We start from the raw sequence: 19,055 nt of genomic DNA, 5'->3' as shown, positions 1-19,055 counted from the left end.
CTTCCAATAGATCATTATATGGGTCATTTTACCTGTGATAAAGATTATAATAGGAATTTTTTGTGACGTGTTGTTGTATGAGTTAGTTTGTTTATCCAAGCATGGCCTATATATGTACGAGTTGCAAAAAGAATTATTTGGATTAATTTTGTTTACTTCACACTCCTTGGTCTATTTTAAAATCTCTAATTTCCCTTGGAAACCTTGAAAATTATTCAAATTCTAATCAAAACAATTTTTTTTGAATTTTTTTTTTTCCGTCAAGAATGATTGAAATTGGGTTTAATATGAAACAAGATGAATATCCAAGTGATCCAGCTTAACTTCTATTCCTATTCTCAACACAGAAAAACTCAAGTTCTATTTTAATTTTACAAAAAGATCTATTTCTAATCGGTATAATATTTTGGCTAACAATCAATTAATTAGTCTCACGTGTTTATAATGAGTTCACGAATTGTTCAAAAGAACTTGAAAATAAACGTTAGCTAAAAAAACTTTTAATCAAATTAATTTTATGTATCTCTTAACACCATTTGGGTTGATTTAGTGATGTTGGCTTTGAACCTTAGAGTATGCCTCTTCTCAAGATCTCATATTCAATTTTCTTTGATGTCAATTTTGATGGGCTACTTTAGCTTCTTCAAAAAAAAAAAAAATTATTTATCTCTTTGCCTAACTCTCAATTAACATGTTTTTTTTTTCTTCTTGGAGGATTAAAGATTAAAAAAAAAAATTTGACCATCAATTTTTTTTTTGTCAAGCTATCAACCTATTTTTTAATGGCCAAAATAATATAACCAATATTGTAAAAAAAATAAAATTGGATAGGATATTTTTGCTTGAAAAATGAGATATTGGATAGGATTTTTTCTTTATACGTCCTAAAATAACTCGAATGAGATCCGATAAAATTGTAAGTATCTTGGAATTATTCTGTTCACTCACTCTTACTTTTACTTCTTTTGATGGCGTCACGTTTCACCTAACAAATTCTATATTCTTACAAACACAGTCACTTCATCTGTCATTTCGAAATCTAGGTTTTCCAAATTCAAATATCATCAACAGTGGGACTTCATCGTGTAGCAAAGGCATCAGAATACCTTGTGATAACAGGTATTCTCATCAAAGACATAAAACTTGCAAAGAAAGCATGGATTATTCCCGGTCAGTCCTGCTCCGTCTTGGACCTCTCACCGGTAAACTACACCTTCGAAGTTCAAGCTATGAGTGCCGAGAAACTTCCTTTTGTTCTCCCTGCCGTTTTCACTATTGGTCCTCGTGTTGACGATCAGGAAAGCCTTCTCAAATACGCCAAACTTATTTCACCACATGATCGACTCTCCAATCATGTTAATGAACTTGTTCAAGGAATCATTGAAGGGGAAACACGTGTACTGGCTGCTTCCATGACCATGGAGGAGGTTTTCAGAGGAACGAAACAGTTTAAACAAGAATATTCGACAAAGTTCAACTTGAGTTGAATCAATTCGGATTATTGATTTACAATGCAAATGTTAAGCAATTGGTGGATGTGCCTGGTCATGAGTATTTCTCATATCTGGGGCAAAAGACGCAGATGGAGGCAGCGAATCAAGCTAGGGTTGACGTGGCAGAGGCTAAGATGAAAGGTGAAATTCGAAATTGAGGCAAGGAAAAACGCTGCAGAATGCAGCGAAGATTGATGCAGAGACAAAAGTTATTGCACTGCAGAGGACCGGATAGGGTGACAAGGAGGGAATTAAAGTGAGGACTGAAGTGAAGGTTTTTGAGAATCAGAGAGAGGCTGAGGTGGCTGAGGCTAATTCTGAGTTGGCTAAGAAGAAGGCAGCTTGGACTAAGGCGGCTCAGGTGGCTGAAGTTGAGGCGAAGAAGGCCGTGGCTCTAAGGGATGCTGAGTTACAAGGTGAAGTTGAAAGGATGAATGCTTTGACTACTACTGAGAAGCTTAAAGCCGAGTTCCTTAGCAAAGCTAGTGTTCAATATGAAACTAAGGTTAGTTTAATATGCAAATATATGTAATTTCTTCATTATTTATTGTTATGCAATTCTTTTATACTAGCTAGGTACAAGATTAATAATTTCATATGTTTTGATAGGAAATTAAATCACTGTGATTAAAGTTGTTGGCATATATGCAATGATACTATTATCTATTCATGTGTTTAGATTGAGCTTTAAACTCTTTGTCCCTTTTAAGTTTTAACCAAATGAGTCACACTCTTGATCAATGGACAATAGGTGATAGAAGATTAATGATAGGATATTTTAATATTTTAAAGACCAATTAAAGGATACAAAACTTTTGATAACTAATGTAAAGATATTCTATTTTTTAATATAGTTTATTCAATTGATTATTGATTCTGCTATATGGAGAAGTCAAGTTGCATTTTTTAAATAATTGGACTGTTTGATTAGTTCTCTCCTGTTTTTTTCACCATAAAAGCTTTATAGAGAATTTAACAGTATTTTACAACCTTGGTGATAGGTATCAATAAACATATTAATGAGATCTGACTTTATTAACTTTAATATTGGATGAATGTTTTCAATATTTAGCGTTGGCTATAATATAACTATACTACTGAATCACTTTTTCGGTGATTCAAACTCTGGATGGTGTAGGTACAAGAAGCAAACTGGGAGCTGTACAAGAAGCAGAAAGAGGCTGAAGCAATTCTGTATGAGAAGAAGGCAGAGGCAGAAGCACAGAAAGCGTCAGCAGATGCAACATTTTATGCTTGCAAGCAAGAAGCCGAAGCAGAGCTATACGCAAAGAAAAAAGAGGCAGAGGGGATTGTGACACTTGGGAATGCTCAAGGAGCGTATGTAAGTACACTTCTGAATGCACTTGGAAACAACTACACAGCTGTAAGGGATTACTTGATGATAAATGGTGGCATGTTTCAAGAGATTGCTAAGATTAATGCCGAGGCAGTACGCGGACTTGAGCCTAAGATTAGTATTTGGACTAATGGTAGTGATAGTGGTGGTGAAAAAACTGAAGGTGCCATGGGTATGAAAGAAGTTGCTGGTGTCTACAAGATGTTGCCACCTCTGTTTAAGACTGTCCATGAGCAAACGGGCATGTTGCCTCCTGCTTGGATGGGAGCCTTATCTGAGAAAAGCCCTTAATTAGGATGATGCAATGCAAGTATTAGGTTTATATCAGTAGTACCTTTTATTGTGTGATTGATGTGTTTGATTCACCAGTCTTTTATTAGTTTTAGGTTCAAACTATTATGTTATATGACAATTTAATTTACATTTTTACATGCATGGTATTTTTTTGAATGCACTTTTGGTGTTTAAAACAAAACTCTTGACAGGGACTAACATCAATGATATGATCCATCCAATCCATCCATCAAACAAAAAATTTGTTAATATGATCCATGAGATCCATATGATTACATCACATTGTGGTTATTATATTGATAGCATGCATAATTCATGAAATAACAAGAGTTCTTACTTGTTCTCAAAAAAAAAAAAAAAAAAAAAGAGTTCTTACTTCTATTTCACATACCATGTTTTGAAATAGGAAAAACCTTCAGCAAAGGCTCTTTGCGGTTAATATTGTAGATCTTTGTTGTTTTTTATTCAACTTAGTTTTATTCAATAAGTTATATGTAACAAATCCTTAATCAATAATTTTTTCACTTTCTCTTTATGTACTTAATTGAGAGTAGTGCTGACTATGTCTATGGCAGGATTGTTTTTGGTACAATTTTTTTTTTTAATTATATTTTTAAACAACCAAATTTATTGAATAATAACCAATCCAAGCACAAAATGTACCTGGACAGAGGCAGAAATTCCAGGGTAACTCTTCACTAGCAGGGAGAAAAACCAGCTTAACTTACATTCACAGTATATTAGAATACCATGACTAAATACACAGATGTATACAGGACGGAAACAAAAGCAGGCTAGAAAGTCATTAGGCACCCACCAAAGGCAAACAGGAACATCCAGCAAAAAATGGTACAAATTACATTGAACTTTACTCTTACAAAAAACCCTCTAAATTTGCATTGTTTGAATAACTATATTTTGAAATGTGAACAAATTTTTATTAACTCTGTTATATTGGTAGGAAATTTTATTTACTTTGTTATATTGAGAACAAGTTGGGATTGATCATTTGGGATGTTTTTCAGGAAGTAGATAGGGGTGAACAAGGGGCGGGTTGGGATGTGTTACAACTAACCATGCATACCCATACTATAAATTATAAATAGAAATGATGTTCTATTACTTCTATTGGTATAGGTGTTTCTTAATTTCTTTTTCATATTGCAAACTGATTATTGTTAAAATAGAAGTAATATTTTTATTTGTGAAATTTGAGAACTGATCTAAGGGGCCAATTTATTGTTTATAGATGAGAAAAAACTTAGTACAGATTAGCTAACGTGAAGCACTAATTGGAGGTAATTGTTAATAGTGTTGAGTTTCATTTTTTCTTCTTCTCTATCTTATTTGTTTTTAATTTGAATTTGGAAGAAAAGAGGTAAACATGAAAAAGAAATCTTATTGGCAGTACCTCACCATATTTATTGGACTCTATGTACAGCTCACGTTTTCCTACAAATTACCAGGTGCAGGAGTATTAGACATGGAGAATGCACCTCAATAATTATTCACACTACAACAAAATTGACCTATAATGACAGCTAAAAGTCTGCAGGTAAAGTGTTGTAAAGTGCCTTCAATTTGCGTTTTAGAAAACAGAGAAATCGTGACACGATTTTACAGGCGTGTCACGATTTTGCAATGCCGTGAGCATGTTTTGCAGGGTGTCCAATCGTGACACGATGTTGGGGAAACGTGACACGATTTTCGGCTTGCTGGGCATGTTTTCAGGATAAGGTTGGTCGTACCTTGGGTCGTACGCACCAAATGTGTCACGATTTTGTCCGGATCTGAACACAATATATGCATTCTTTGACCCATTTGTTGGGTAAGCTTGGTGAATCTCATGGAAACCAAAGGAGGGAACTTTTAGGGTTTTAGATACTAAAGGTTGAGGGTCTTTGGGTGAGGTTCAAAGTTTCAAGATGTGAATCTTGGAGAACCAAAAGAGGGGGCTATTGTGAAAAGGGTTGGTGCCTTTTGGGGAAGATTCATGGGGTTGGGAAACATATGAGTGGAGAGTCTTTTGTGAGCAACTTGGGTTGAGTCTTGTGAAACCAAAAGAGAAGATCCTTAGTGAAATCAAAGGCTAATGGTTGGTTCTCTTTTGGGGGTTAGATTCTAGAGTTGGGAAACAATTGTAAACACTTTGGGAGAGTGAAAATCATGAGTGTCTTGTTCGTTGGTGAGATTGGGAAAATGGGTAGAAATTAAGGTTGTTCTTTGTGAGCTTGTTGAAGCTAATTTCTTGTAACCCATTTTGTATCTCTTTGTAAGAACTCATTGATAGTGGATTGGAGAGATTAATCTCTCCTCCAGACTAGGTCATGGTTGGACCGAACTGGGTGAACAATCTCTTGGTGTTGTTGTCTATTTTTCTCTACTCTCTTTATCTTGTTTATCCTTTGGTTAGATTGTGGTTTTGCTATGCACTTGTTTTCTAGATTAGATCTAGATTGTTGTTATTGCTTGTGGTTATTTACATTTGGTTATTGGTTGCCATTGATACTTGCTCCACACATCATATAATTTGTATTGCTGTGAAATTTGAGACCGAATTCACAACATAAAGGTTAAAAATCCGTGGGTATATCACAAAAATTTCTTCTTCCTTTTTAATTTCCTATACCCACTAATTTGGCCGTAGGTATAGATCTTATTGAGAACCTGCAAGTGTTAACCTATGACTCATTTCCATCACTATTTTGTCTCTTTCAATGTCAATTTTTACCCCTGGTGTTTAGGTTCCAGCTCTCCGACCCTGCATAAATGGCAAGGGAAAATGGTCCAGGTGGTCGGCTATTGCGTGTAGGAGGTAGTCGTAACGATGATGGAAATCGTAATAGAAGGTATTAACCCTATTAGTGGTAGAAGGCAGGTAAATGCAATGTGGCTCATCACACCTGATTTTTTCTTCTTAGTGTGGAGGGGATGTGAAGTATTGACAGAAAATTCTTTCTCAATCCAGAACCCATAAATGTTACTTTGATTATAATGTATTGAATGAAGTTCATTTTCATGTTTTTGATGACAAGGGTGAGATGAATATCATTTGTTTGTATTTCGATCATCATTTATTTTAGGGAAATGTTTTTTCTCGCTAGAGAATATCAAGCGAATAGACCACGACAATATCTGGTTAGTTTTGATTGGAGGTTTATTTCATTTCTGTTTTTTCAGCAAGCACCTCCTTGTATTCCGCCGCCAAACATCAAACTGTAATTAGTTAGTTTTGGTTCGGGAAGCTTTCGCTATGTTTTCTTTCACACTATATAGGATCGCTCTTTATTTTATATTGATCATTGCGATTGTAAAATTGAGTCAATGGTTGTAAAAGGGGTTTGTGAGTTTTTTTTTTTGGTTTTCACATCGGTTTCTGATCCACCAATGGTGGACGACTAATCCGGCTCATGCGTAGAGGCATGCGCACTGGCCAAGTGTTGTTCCCCCTAGGAATCGAACCCGGTATTCCCCGGATATGTCCTTGGAAGAAACTCCTTGTCACTGGAGCCCAAACAACTTGGTTAGGGGTTTGTGAGTTTACTTGACCACTAATCCACTATTATGTAATAATTTCACATTGAATTAATGAAATTAACTATATTGTTTTCGAATTACTTTGATACTTATTGAGTCATATTGCACTAGTACTCCTTTTGTTTTTCTTTCATTCTAAAGATCAAAGACCACTATTCAACACTTCACAATTGTGATCTATATGCTTCATGTATCACACACATTGTCTCCCCAAAATTGCATCGCCCAATTATAATAGTGTTTTTTTTTTTGTCAGGCGCTATTAAATCCTGCTCGAAAAATATTTTTAAGTCGCATCAAATTAGGATACCATAGCGCTTTAAGGAAAGGGCTACTAAAGAGAGGCTTTTAATAGCTTTTAAAAACACTATTATAGGTTATAGGTGGGATACCAGTAATAGCAGAATTTATTTTGGACAACAAGAGGGCCGAAGCCCGAAAGAAAGCAACTATCGTTTCACAAAACACGAAGTAGAAATGCTAACAAAGTCTGCTAAATAAAGAGATCTAATCTAAGCGGGACATTGCTCATATAAAATCAAAGAAAAATCACTTTCACATGCCAAATTCGCCATCACATCTGCACAAGCGTTGGCTTCTCTAAAGGAGTGACGAACTTGAACTTCCCAATCTCAGTCAATCAAACGTTGAATATTATGATGTAGTGTCCGATCAACTACTGAACCACCTTGATCAGAGGATATGGAAGAGACCACACTCGAAGAGTCTATGCGAAGCTCCACTTTACGGTAACCACGAGAATGAGCCAACTTCAATCCTTCAAACACACCCCACAACTCTGGCATAAACACCACAAGAGCCCAACCCTTTCAAAAACCCACAAATCCATTCTCCGTTATCACCTCTGAGCACCACTCCACAACCTGCATTTAAACCACCTTTAGAAGCACCGTCCGTATTCATTTGAATATAGCCAAAATCCAGAGGCCACCACCGAATTTCTTCCAATTCTCTACTACCTGATAAAATTGCAGCATTTATATTAGATTGAGCACCATAATTAAGGACTCTTTGATAGCACTTAAAAATGCTTTTGAAAGTCAAAATTGCAGTAGACATAGACTTTCACAATTTCCTAAAAAAACAAATCTTGCTAACGAATGCCACAAACGCTCTTTAAGAATTTCAAATTAATAAATTATTATTTTAAAAAGTCAAACAATTCAATTTTCAATTTACTAAATACGTAAATTTTTATAAGAACTTACTATTAAAGATCTTTAAAGAGTGTCAAGGAAAAACTTGTTAGCATTTTAAAAAAAAACTTTCACAAATACTTTCACAATTCCCTCATATTGTTGAAGGGCCACCTTTGTACTGCCAAGCTTGAAAAGACATTATTATTTGCACAAGCATGGTAAAAAATAAGTGAATTGTTCAAAAGAGTTGTGATATTTGAACAATTATTTGATAAAACTTTTGTGACAATTTTTTTTCTTTCTTTTTCCATTGGTTAAAAATAATGGAGAGAGAAAAATGAAGAGAGAGAATAAGAGTATAATGTGAGTATGAGAGAGAAAATTGTCACAAAGTTGTCACAAAATGGTTGTACAAATATCATTTCTCTTTAATCTTTCTTTATCGTGGGTACCACACAAGGAACCGTTCATGAATAAACTTTTTTTTACCTGTCTGTTTAAGAGTAACCTAAACGCAACATCAACAAGTTTATGGAGAATTGCCATTAACATATTTGATAAGGCTGAGAAACACGAGTAAAATACGTTTTTGCCCCCTCGATAGCTAACTGTCGAGGAATTAAAAATCCGGTTGCAGTTAACTACCGAGGAAAACCGCGATAGTTAACTGTCGAGGCATGCTGAAGATAAACATAATCAGAAACACAAATATGTTAGTTTCTAAACTTCTCTAAAAAATTCTCAATTTCTCTCTAATCTTCACCAAAGTCATTTTCACGAATTGCAAGAAAATCAACTGCACATTATCACAAGTAAGTTGTATCAATCACTTTAATGATAATGTTAGTTTGTTTAGGTTTATTTTTAAAAAAAAATTAGAGTAGTTTGCATGTGGTTAAGGTTGATTTTAAAATTGACAATTTGATGATTGCATGTGTAGTTTATGAATTGATAAATGAATGTAGTTGTTGCCTATGTTGTTAAAATCATAATGTGGCTTTGAATGGTGGCAAATGAACACAATTTGAATATGTTTTATACTTTGCACACAAAGTGTTTGATCAAATGCTTCAATGAAAATTATATTGATTATTTAGTTAGTTTAGGTTATGAAAATGATAGAAATGATGTTAATTATAGTTTGGTTAATTGTATATTGATTTTTTAGTTAGTTTAGCTTACAAGAATTATGATGGACACAAATGATTAAGTGTATGTAAATTATTGAATGATGTTTAGGTTATTATGGAAATGATGGACATAAATTTTATTGTAATGATGATTATATTGAATGATTTTAGGTTATGGAAATGATGTTCATTGTTGTACTTTTAATGTGTTTGATTATGTTTATGTTTAGTTTAGGTTTAACGTGTTTGATTAGGTTATGGAAATGATGTTAATTTTTAAAAATTTTGTGTAGATATGTCTGATCAGAATCCGGTTGATCCATCTAAGATGATTGCTGGTAGGCGTGCGATGACTCAGAGCCACCGGAAGGAGAGCGAAAGCGGGCACATCCCAAAGAGGGGAAGAGGTCGGAGGGTGGATGGTTCAGGGAGTTCGCAGGAGGCTTCTCGGGCTACACAGCCTGAAGAGTCGCAGGTGGTTGATCCGAGCCAGCAGGTGGAGTACCTGAATTATCAGGATCAGGTACACCACGATGTGACCGATGGTGGATATGACCAGGATCATATACTAGAGGAGCAGCATATAGCAGATGATGATGACATTGCAGCAGCGGCTGCCCTGGAGGTGTTACCTGTGGACCCTCCCTTTCCTAGAGGACCGGAAGACCTATCTTTGCTGCACTCTTATGTCAAGCATGTGGCATTGCCGCTTTAGTATAATTCAGATAATCTAAGTGTTATTTTTAATTATCTTAAATTATCATATGCAACACAAATTAATGTTTTAATTTTTTATTTTTTTTTATATGTGTGTTTGTTATAATTTTTATTTTATATGCGTGTTTGTTTAATTATTTTCTTTATGATTTAGCATTGAAACAATGTGTAAAAACACATGCAACAGGTTCTGCCATTTTATGGCTTCAGGACGCCTCGGTAGTTAACTACCGAGAAAAAATGAAATCGGCGGCAGTTAACTACCGAAATTTTCCTTAACAGTTAACTGCAGCCGGCTTTTTAATTCCTCAGCAGTTAACTGCAGTCAACAGCAGTTCATGCCTTCATGGTCATTAACTTTCATTTTTTGTTGTGATAAAAAATATATGAATATTTTAAAAGAAAGTTGACCATAAAAAATTAAAATAATCTTAAGTTTATCTCTGCATCATTGATTTATTTTTTAAAAAGCAATACTTAGTTTGTCCTACAATAACGATTGCTTTTGATATTCCCATGAACTTAACTCAATTGGTAGGAATATTGCATATTATATGTAGGGGTCAGGGTTCGAACCCCGGACACTTCACTTCTCCACAATTTAATTGTGTGAGCTCTAGCCACTATGCTACTTAACAAAAAAAAAAACGATTGCTTTTGACAATTTCACTCAAATAAAATAAAAAACTAATAAATTAAAGAAAAAGAATGAAGATTTTAATAAACTATCCTATCAACCGAAAGCATATTTTTATTTTTGTGAATGTTTAGTGAGAAATAATATATTTATAATGATATATGGAGTATTAAATAAACTATACAATATTATATTTCATAAAAAAAAAACTATTCAAGATTATAAAAAATTAAATAATACTACATTGAAAATTGAAAGTAACACTTTTTTAAACGATAAAATTTATAATGGTTTGTAAAATTAACAGTTTGATGGATTAAATGTGTGTTAAAAAATAAAATATTGAAGTGCCTTATTAAAATTTTTTATCGTCAAATGAAAATAAGATATAAGTTCATGAAAAAACGACGATTACCAAATTAATTTTTTTTAGAGGAAATTACCAAATTAATTTTGTCTAATTATATTAAGTAATTCATAAATATTTTTTCTAAACACATTATTTGACACACATTTAATTCGTCAAAAATCATATGGTCCTACTAAATTCATATTGATCTCATCTTATTTAGTGGGATGCATTTAAATATTAATCAATAAAAAACAAGTAGATTGAAAAGTTTGTGTTAGAGTCTCATGTTGACGTTATTAGGGATGATAATTGGATCCATATTTAATGGATATCCATAATTGGACTCAGATTTAATGGATATCTGCAAAAAAATACTCTTAATGGATAGGGTAAAATTTCGCTTTCATGGGTTTGAGCTCGGATTCGGGTAATTACCCACAAATTTAAATGGATATGAGTGCGGACAAATTTAAATGGGTAACTTCTCAACCTCGCACCCCGCATGTACAATTAATTTTTTTTTTTTTGTGTACAACTAATTAATTAATTAATTTAGTTATTTCATCTTAAATCTAAACCTAAACCTAAAAATTGCTTAATGTAGTAATTGCTCCCTCCGGTCTATAATTTTTTAGGAATATTTTAGATGTTCTTTATTTGACTAAATACAACAATTCGTATTATTTTACGTGTTGATTTTAAAAAGATTTAGATCATAGTTTTATTTAAATTATGATATTTTTTTTTTTTTTTTTTTTTATAGTTAAAGTATAGGTAGTATATGTAGGTATGGACACTTAAGTGCCCATAAAATATAAGAATAGACACTAAAGCTATTGTCTAGGAGATAGGAACATTTTTTAGAAACGCAGGTATTGAAAGAACACTATAGTGCCCTAAAGGATTCATCGTCATCCTAACATTATAAATAATAGCTTATTATTACGGTTGGCCGGTTGCCAAACCTTTTGAAGAAGAATGAATAGTTGACTCTCTCTTAAATTCCAGACAATTTCATCGAAATTAACATTCATTTTCGCAAAAAAATAGTAAACGCGATCAATTGGTCAACAATAAACACATAAAGATCATACTGATGCAATTCCGTACAGATAATCCAACTGGCAATATCTTGGAAATGCCTCCGAAAAAACAAGAAGAAGAAAATAAGAAGAAGAAAATGTCAAGAAGAGACAACAAATAATAATATTAATTCCAAAACAACGGAACAAACCAAGGATTAGAGACAAAAAATATACTAAGTTTAACCATCGATAATCTTTAATAGCCAATTAGAGGTGTGCGTAGAAAATGGTTCATCCAATAAAATTATACTAATTATTTTGCTATCATGCATTCTCTTCCTTTATCATATATCTATATAAAGCCTTCCATACCATACACCTTACACCATAAGCAAGAACACAGTGACTTCAGTAATTTTCCTTTCTATTTTCTTTTTTTTTTAGATTTTTAAAAATTAAATCAAAATCAACGATGTACAAGGTAGCAAAAGCATCACAATACCTTGTGATAACCGGAATCGGAATCAAAGACATAAAGCTCGCAAAGAAAGCATGGATTCTACCCGGTCAATCCTACTCCGTCTTCGACCTCTCACCTGTAAATTACACCTTTGAAGTTCAAGCAATGAGCGCAGAGAAACTTCCTTTTGTTCTCCCCGCTGTCTTCACTATCGGTCCTCGTGTGGATGATAAGGAAAGCCTTCTCAAATACGCCAAACTTATTTCACCGCACGATAAACTCTCCAATCATGTTAAGGAACTCGTTCAAGGAATCATCGAAGGCGAGACACGTGTCCTCGCTGCATCAATGACCATGGAAGAGGTTTTCAGAGGAACAAAAGAGTTTAAACAAGAAGTATTTGGAAAAGTTCAACTCGAACTAAACCAATTCGGTTTATTGATTTACAATGCTAATGTTAAACAGTTAGTTGATGTGCCAGGTCATGAGTATTTCTCATATTTGGGTCAAAAGACACAAATGGAAGCAGCGAATCAAGCAAGGGTTGATGTATCAGAAGCTAAGATGAAAGGTGAGATTGGTTCGAAATTGAGGGAAGGACAAACACTACAAAATGCAGCAAAAATTGATGCAGAGACAAAGATTATTGCGATGCAGAGGGCTGGAGAGGGCGACAAGGAGGGAATTAAAGTGAGGACTGAAGTGAAGGTTTTTGAGAATCAGAGAGAAGCTGAAGTGGCTGAGGCTAATTCTGAATTGGCTAAGAAGAAAGCGGCTTGGACTAAGGCGGCTCAAGTGGCCGAAGTTGAGGCTGCCAAAGCCGTCGCTCTAAGGGATGCTGAGTTACAAGGTGAAGTTGAGAGGATGAATGCTTTGACTACAACTGAGAAGCTTAAAGCTGAGTTCCTTAGCAAAGCTAGTGTTCAATATGAAACCAAGGTTAGTTTAGTACATGCAAATATATATAATTTTTTCATTTATTTATTATTATGCAAATCTTCATTTCTTTAATATTATGCAATTCTTTTTTTTATTTTTGTACAAAAAATGAATTTTTGAATACAATTCATTTTTACTAGCTAGCAACAAGATCAATAGTTTGTTATATTTTCATTAGAAATTAAATCACTATGATTAATTAAAGTTGTTGACATATATGTGATGAGATTCATATCTATTTATGTGTTTAAATCGAGCTTTAAACTCTGTCCCTTTTGAGGTTTAACCAAATCGGTCACACTCATGATCAATGGACAATGGGTGATAAAAGATTAGTAATTTTAAGGATACAAAACTTTTGATAACTAATGTAAATATACTCTATTTTTTTTTTTTTTTTAAATACTTCATACTTTATTCAATTGATTATTGATTCTGTTATATGGAGTAGTCAAGTTGCATTTTTTTAAATAACTGGACTACTTGATTTGTTCTCTTGTTTTTGTCACCGTAAAAGCTTTAATAGAGAATTCAACACTATTTTACAACCTTGGTGATTAGTATCAATCAATAAACATATATAATGAGATCACAGTTGGCTTTTGATTGTCTCCCATAATATGCATTATAAAACTAGAAGTGGAAAAATCTTAACTGATTCTGCCGAAATTAATAGTTAATACCTATTAGACCTAGTAAATAAATTATATATATGAACGATTGTGCATATCGATTAACTTGGCCTTTTCAATTAGTTGACTATAATGTAACTATACTGGATCACTTTTTTGGTGATTGAAATTCTGGATGGTATAGGTACAAGAAGCAAACTGGGAGCTGTACAAGAAACAAAAGGAGGCAGAAGCAATTCTGTATGAGAAGAAGGCAGAGGCAGAAGCACAGAAAGCATTAGCAGACGCAACATTTTATGCTCGCACGCAAGCAGCTGAAGCAGAGCTATATGCAAAGAAAAAGGAGGCAGAGGGAATTGTGACACTTGGGAATGCTCAAGGGGTGTATCTAAGTGCACTTCTCAATGCACTTGGAAACAACTACACTGCTGTAAGGGATTTCTTGATGATAAATGGTGGCATGTTTCAAGAGATCGCTAAGATTAATGCTGAGGCAGTACGCGGACTTGAGCCTAAGATTAGTATTTGGACTAATGGTGGTGATAATAGTGGGGGTGAAGGTGCGATGAAAGAAGTTGCTGGTGTCTACAAGATGTTGCCACCTTTGTTTAAGACTGTTCATGAGCAAACGGGAATGTTACCACCTGCTTGGATGGGAGTCTTGCCTGACAAAAACTTGAATTAGGATGATGCAACTATTATGTTTATAGATTAATTGTGGAATTTTATTTGGCGGATATATGTGTGTGATTCACTAGTCTTTCAGATTTTCAGGTTAAAAGTCTTGTATTATATGCTTGGTATTTTATGGTTTAATTTACACTTTTACATGCTTGGTATTTTATGAATGGAATTTTTTGAAACTAAAACAAAGCCCTTAAGAAAGACTAACATCACTTTGTGGTTCTTTTATTTGGCGGTATGCATACTCATTTCATGGTTTTTTCCGTTTAAAATTTGTTTGAATAGTAACAATTGAGTATTTTTGTTCAAATAAAAAAGTGCACACTTGCTAACTTGGACATTAAAGTTTTTCGATAAACCTAAAAACATTAAGGTCTAAGTTAGCAACCGTGTAACTTTTTATTTGGACAAAAAAAATTCAGTTCCAATTTAATTTAAAATAAATGATAGTTTGGATGCAATTTATATTTTTTAATAAAATATTTCAAAAAGGTATACACACTTACTAACTTCGACATTAGTATTTTTATGTTGGTCTAAGTTAGCAACTCCCTATATATATTATTTCAATTATACCTTTAAAAGAAATTGTTTTTGAGAATGCTATATTTTTTATGTTATTGAAAAAATAACAATTTTTATTATATTTGTTATATAAGTTTTCTATCATGTTAAAAAGTTAAAATAATTATTAAAAAAAGTTAAAAATAATAAGTTTGTATTTGAATTTTTGCAATTCATATTAAATACATAACATTTTAATAAATGATTGTTGTTTTTGGATAAAAATATGCTAATTTTAGTTTCTTTAACAAATATTGAACATGTTGGAGAAACCCTTGTTATATTATTGGTTTTTGAATGCTAGCCAATTATATGTGTTATTGAAAAAGATAAGTTTTTTATTATATTTGTTATATTGTCGGTAAATTGTCTAGCATATTTTTTTTTATCAAGTAGTTAAAACTCACATATATTAAATGTAAAGAAATGGGATGTTCGGAGTTCGAACTCCAATTCTTGCTTATATTATGCAATGTTTCTACCAACTAAGGTCCCTGGGACAGTTGGCTAGCATTCTTAACCCAAAGTGAAATCTAAACAAACTTATTTTCATTGGCTAAAATCAGAATTATGTGGATTAACCCAAATAACGTAACCAATAAAATTGGATAGGATATTTCCTTTTTCCTTCCTAAAAAACATCAATGAGATTTTGTTAAAAAAAAAAAAAAACAATATCTCATAACAAATTATAACTATTTTATCGTTCAGTTATTCTATTCTCTCTTCCTTTAATTAATTACCGCGTTGGGTTTAACCTAACAAATTTCTATATATATACAAAGCCTACCAAGTACCTTAGGCCATAATAAAGAACAACACAGTTACTTAATCTGATCGATTTTCACAATCGTTTCTCTCTCGTTCTGTTTCGATTTTCTTGTAACCAAAATCAGTGAGTCTCTTCTCAAAATCATCAAGAATGAAAATTTACCGGGTCGCGAAAGCATCAGAATACCTTGTGATAACAGGTATTTTCATCAAAGACATCAAACTCAAAAAGAAAGCATGGATTTTTCCCGGTCAATCCTGCACTGTCTTGGACCTCTCACCGGTAAACTACACCTTTGAAGTTCAAGCTATGAGTGCCGAGAAACTTCCTTTTGTTCTCCCCGCCGTCTTCACAATTGGTCCTCGTGTTGACGATCAGGAAAGCCTTCTCAAATACGCCAAACTTATTTCACCTCATGATCGACACTCCAATCACGTTAATGAACTCGTTCAAGGAATCATCGAAGGGGAGACACGTGTCCTCGCTGCTTCCATGACCATGGAGGAGGTTTTCAGAGGAACGAAACAGTTTAAACAAGAAGTATTTGACAAAGTTCAACTTGAGTTGAATCAATTCGGATTATTGATTTACAATGCGAATGTTAAGCAATTGGTGGATGTGCCCGGTCATGAGTATTTCTCATATTTGGGTCAAAAGACGCAGATGGAAGCCAAGAATCAAGCTAGGGTTGACGTGTCAGAAGCTAAGATGAAAGGTGAAATTGGTTCAAAATTGAGGGAAGGACAAACGCTGCAGAATGCAGCAAAAATTGATGCAGAGACGAAGGTTATTGCGATGCAGAGAGCTGGAGAGGGTGAGAAGGAGGGAATTAAAGTGAGGACTGAAGTGAAGGTTTTTGAGAATCAAAGAGAGGCTGAAGTGGCTCAAGCTAATTCTGAGTTGGCTAAGAAGAAAGCGGCTTGGACCAAGGCGGCTCAGGTGGCTGAAGTCGAGGCGAAGAAGGCTGTTGCTCTAAGGGAAGCTGAGTTGCAAGGTGAAGTCGAGAGGATGAATGCATTGACTACAACTGAGAAGCTTAAAGCTGATTTACTTAGCAAAGCTAGTGTTCAATATGAAACCAAGGTTAGTTTAGTCCAATGCAAATATATATATAACTTCATTCATTTTTTATTTGCTGAAATTAAATAATAGCAATAAGATTAATAAATAAATAGCTGTTGATAGGAAAATAAAATTACTGTGATTTAATTTTGGCACCTCTTTGATAACACTAATTACATTCTAATGGAGTATTTTAAAGACAACTTTTGTGGACTAATGTAAAGATATTCTAATTTTTAAAATACTCTATTCAGTTCATTATTGATTATGTTATATGGAATAGTAAATTTGCATTCTTTAAATAATTAGACTACTTGATCTGTTCTCTTAGTTTTGTCGTGATAAATGTTTTATATAGGATCAAAGATATACACATGAGTATAGGATCATAGTTGGCCATTGAGTGTTTCCCAAAAGTCAGAGTCCCTCGCCAGTACAATGAGAAGTTGGCCTTTGATTGTTTCCTAATTGATGGTACCGAAACTCCATAGTTAATTTACCTATGAATTATTATACAATTAAGTATAATTTCATGATGGAAGAGTTGTTGAACATTTATCAGTTACTTTAATCATGTGGTAATTAACTTGTGGTATGTAATTTGAAATGAAGAATATGGAAATATAACTACCTGCCTTTTCAGCTTGTTTAACATGGAACAGTTGGTTGATTCACATTTAACAGTTGTGATCCATATTGGATTAATCAATTTCAATATTTACTTTTAAGTGTTGGCTATTATATAACTATACTGTATTACTTTTTTGGTGATTAAAACTTTGGATGGTGTAGGTACAAGAAGCAAACTGGGAGCTGTACAAGAAACAGAAAGAGACTGAAGCAATTCTGTATGAGAAGAAGGCAGAGGCAGAAGCACAGAAAGCGTCGGCAGATGCAACATTTTATGCTAGCAAACAAGCAGCTGAAGCAGAGCTTTATGCAAAGAAAAAGGAGGCAGAGGGAATTGTGACACTTGGACAAGCTCAAGGAGCGTATGTAAGTACACTTCTCAATGCACTTGGAAACGACTACACAGCTGTAAGGGATTACTTGATGATAAATGGTGACATGTTTCAAGAGATTGCTAAGATTAATGCCGAGGCAATACGCGGACTTGAGCCTAAGATTAGTATTTGGACTAATGGTGGTGATAATAGTGGGGGAATAACTGATGGTGCCATGGGTATGAAAGAAGTTGCTGGTGTCTACAAGATGTTGCCACCTCTGTTTAAGACTGTCCATGAGCAAACGGGCATGTTGCCTCCTGCTTGGATGGGAGCCTTATCTGAGAAAAGCTCTTGATTAGGATGATGCAAGTATTTGGTTTATAGTAGTAGTACTTGGTTTTGGTAATTTAGTAGCAGTACTTTTTATTACGTGATCATACATGCCTGATACACTACTCTTTTAATTGTTTTGGGTTTAAACTCTTATATTAAATGCCAATTTAATTATGTCTTTACGTGCTTGGTATTTCTTGAATGAAAATTTGGCGTTTAATTCAAAGCTCCTGAGAAGGATAAAGGATTAACGTCACATTGTAGTTTTTGCAAGTCATGAAATTACAAAAGCTCTTGTTTCTATTTCATTAAATCATGTTTTGAAATGGGAAGAATCTTTTAAGAATAATTATGTACACAACATTAAAGTCAATTAACTATTTGTGTACATGTTGTCCTTGACATTAACTTGTATTTAAAAAATGCTTGACATTTAGTTGAAGTCATTTGACGAAGTATCTATTATGATTACTTGTTGAACTAATATATTCATTCAATAATAGTAACTTTTAATTTAATAATTGAATTAGTGAAACATACGATTTGTGAAAAATCATGTTAATTTAATAATTGAAGTGAAAATATTATTATAGAAGAGATCATACCAACTAGATTGACAATACAATAGAACAATACACTCAACCGTCGTTAAATAACAATGAGTAATACTCTATGAATTATACGAATACCAATATGAATTATAGACTAGCAACACACTCTTTTCAAACACTCTCTCTAATTGATTGAATTTTAAATGGATCCCACTAAATTTATGTGGGTTCTATATGATTTAGTGAAACCTATTTATATTTCAATCAATTAAAGAGAATGTGTTTTTTTTTTTTGAGAGATTAGAGAGAATGTGCTGTTTGCAATCTATACAAAATATTCATACTACTAGTAATAAGAAAGAACTAAAACTGACAAGTGACATTGGCTCTGGATGATTAATGCCAGAAA

General features: G+C 33.5%; 2 protein-coding genes and 1 pseudogene across 2 annotated transcripts; all 3 read left to right on the top strand.

Moving 5' to 3' along the window:
* Positions 1–898: 898 nt before the first annotated feature.
* LOC11423339 (flotillin-like protein 2) lies at positions 899–3,279 on the top strand (annotated as a pseudogene).
* An 8,797-nt stretch (positions 3,280–12,076) lies between these two features.
* LOC11433510 (flotillin-like protein 4) lies at positions 12,077–14,602 on the top strand. The gene is made up of 2 exons (XM_003603285.4): positions 12,077–13,101; positions 13,918–14,602. Exons 1-2 carry the CDS (start codon positions 12,175–12,177, stop codon positions 14,416–14,418), a joined length of 1,428 nt encoding a protein of 475 aa, XP_003603333.2. The 5' UTR covers positions 12,077–12,174; the 3' UTR covers positions 14,419–14,602.
* A 1,174-nt stretch (positions 14,603–15,776) lies between these two features.
* On the top strand, positions 15,777–18,277 carry LOC11426749 (flotillin-like protein 2). Its single transcript, XM_003603284.4, has 2 exons — positions 15,777–16,836; positions 17,608–18,277. Exons 1-2 carry the CDS (start codon positions 15,904–15,906, stop codon positions 18,115–18,117), a joined length of 1,443 nt encoding a protein of 480 aa, XP_003603332.1. The 5' UTR covers positions 15,777–15,903; the 3' UTR covers positions 18,118–18,277.
* Positions 18,278–19,055: the final 778 nt, after the last annotated feature.

Source organism: Medicago truncatula, chromosome 3 (genome assembly GCF_003473485.1).
Source record: "Medicago truncatula cultivar Jemalong A17 chromosome 3, MtrunA17r5.0-ANR, whole genome shotgun sequence".
NCBI lineage: Eukaryota > Viridiplantae > Streptophyta > Magnoliopsida > Fabales > Fabaceae > Medicago > Medicago truncatula.
Note: the sequence above shows the minus strand (reverse complement) of the source record. Positions and strands in the feature narration are given on the sequence as shown.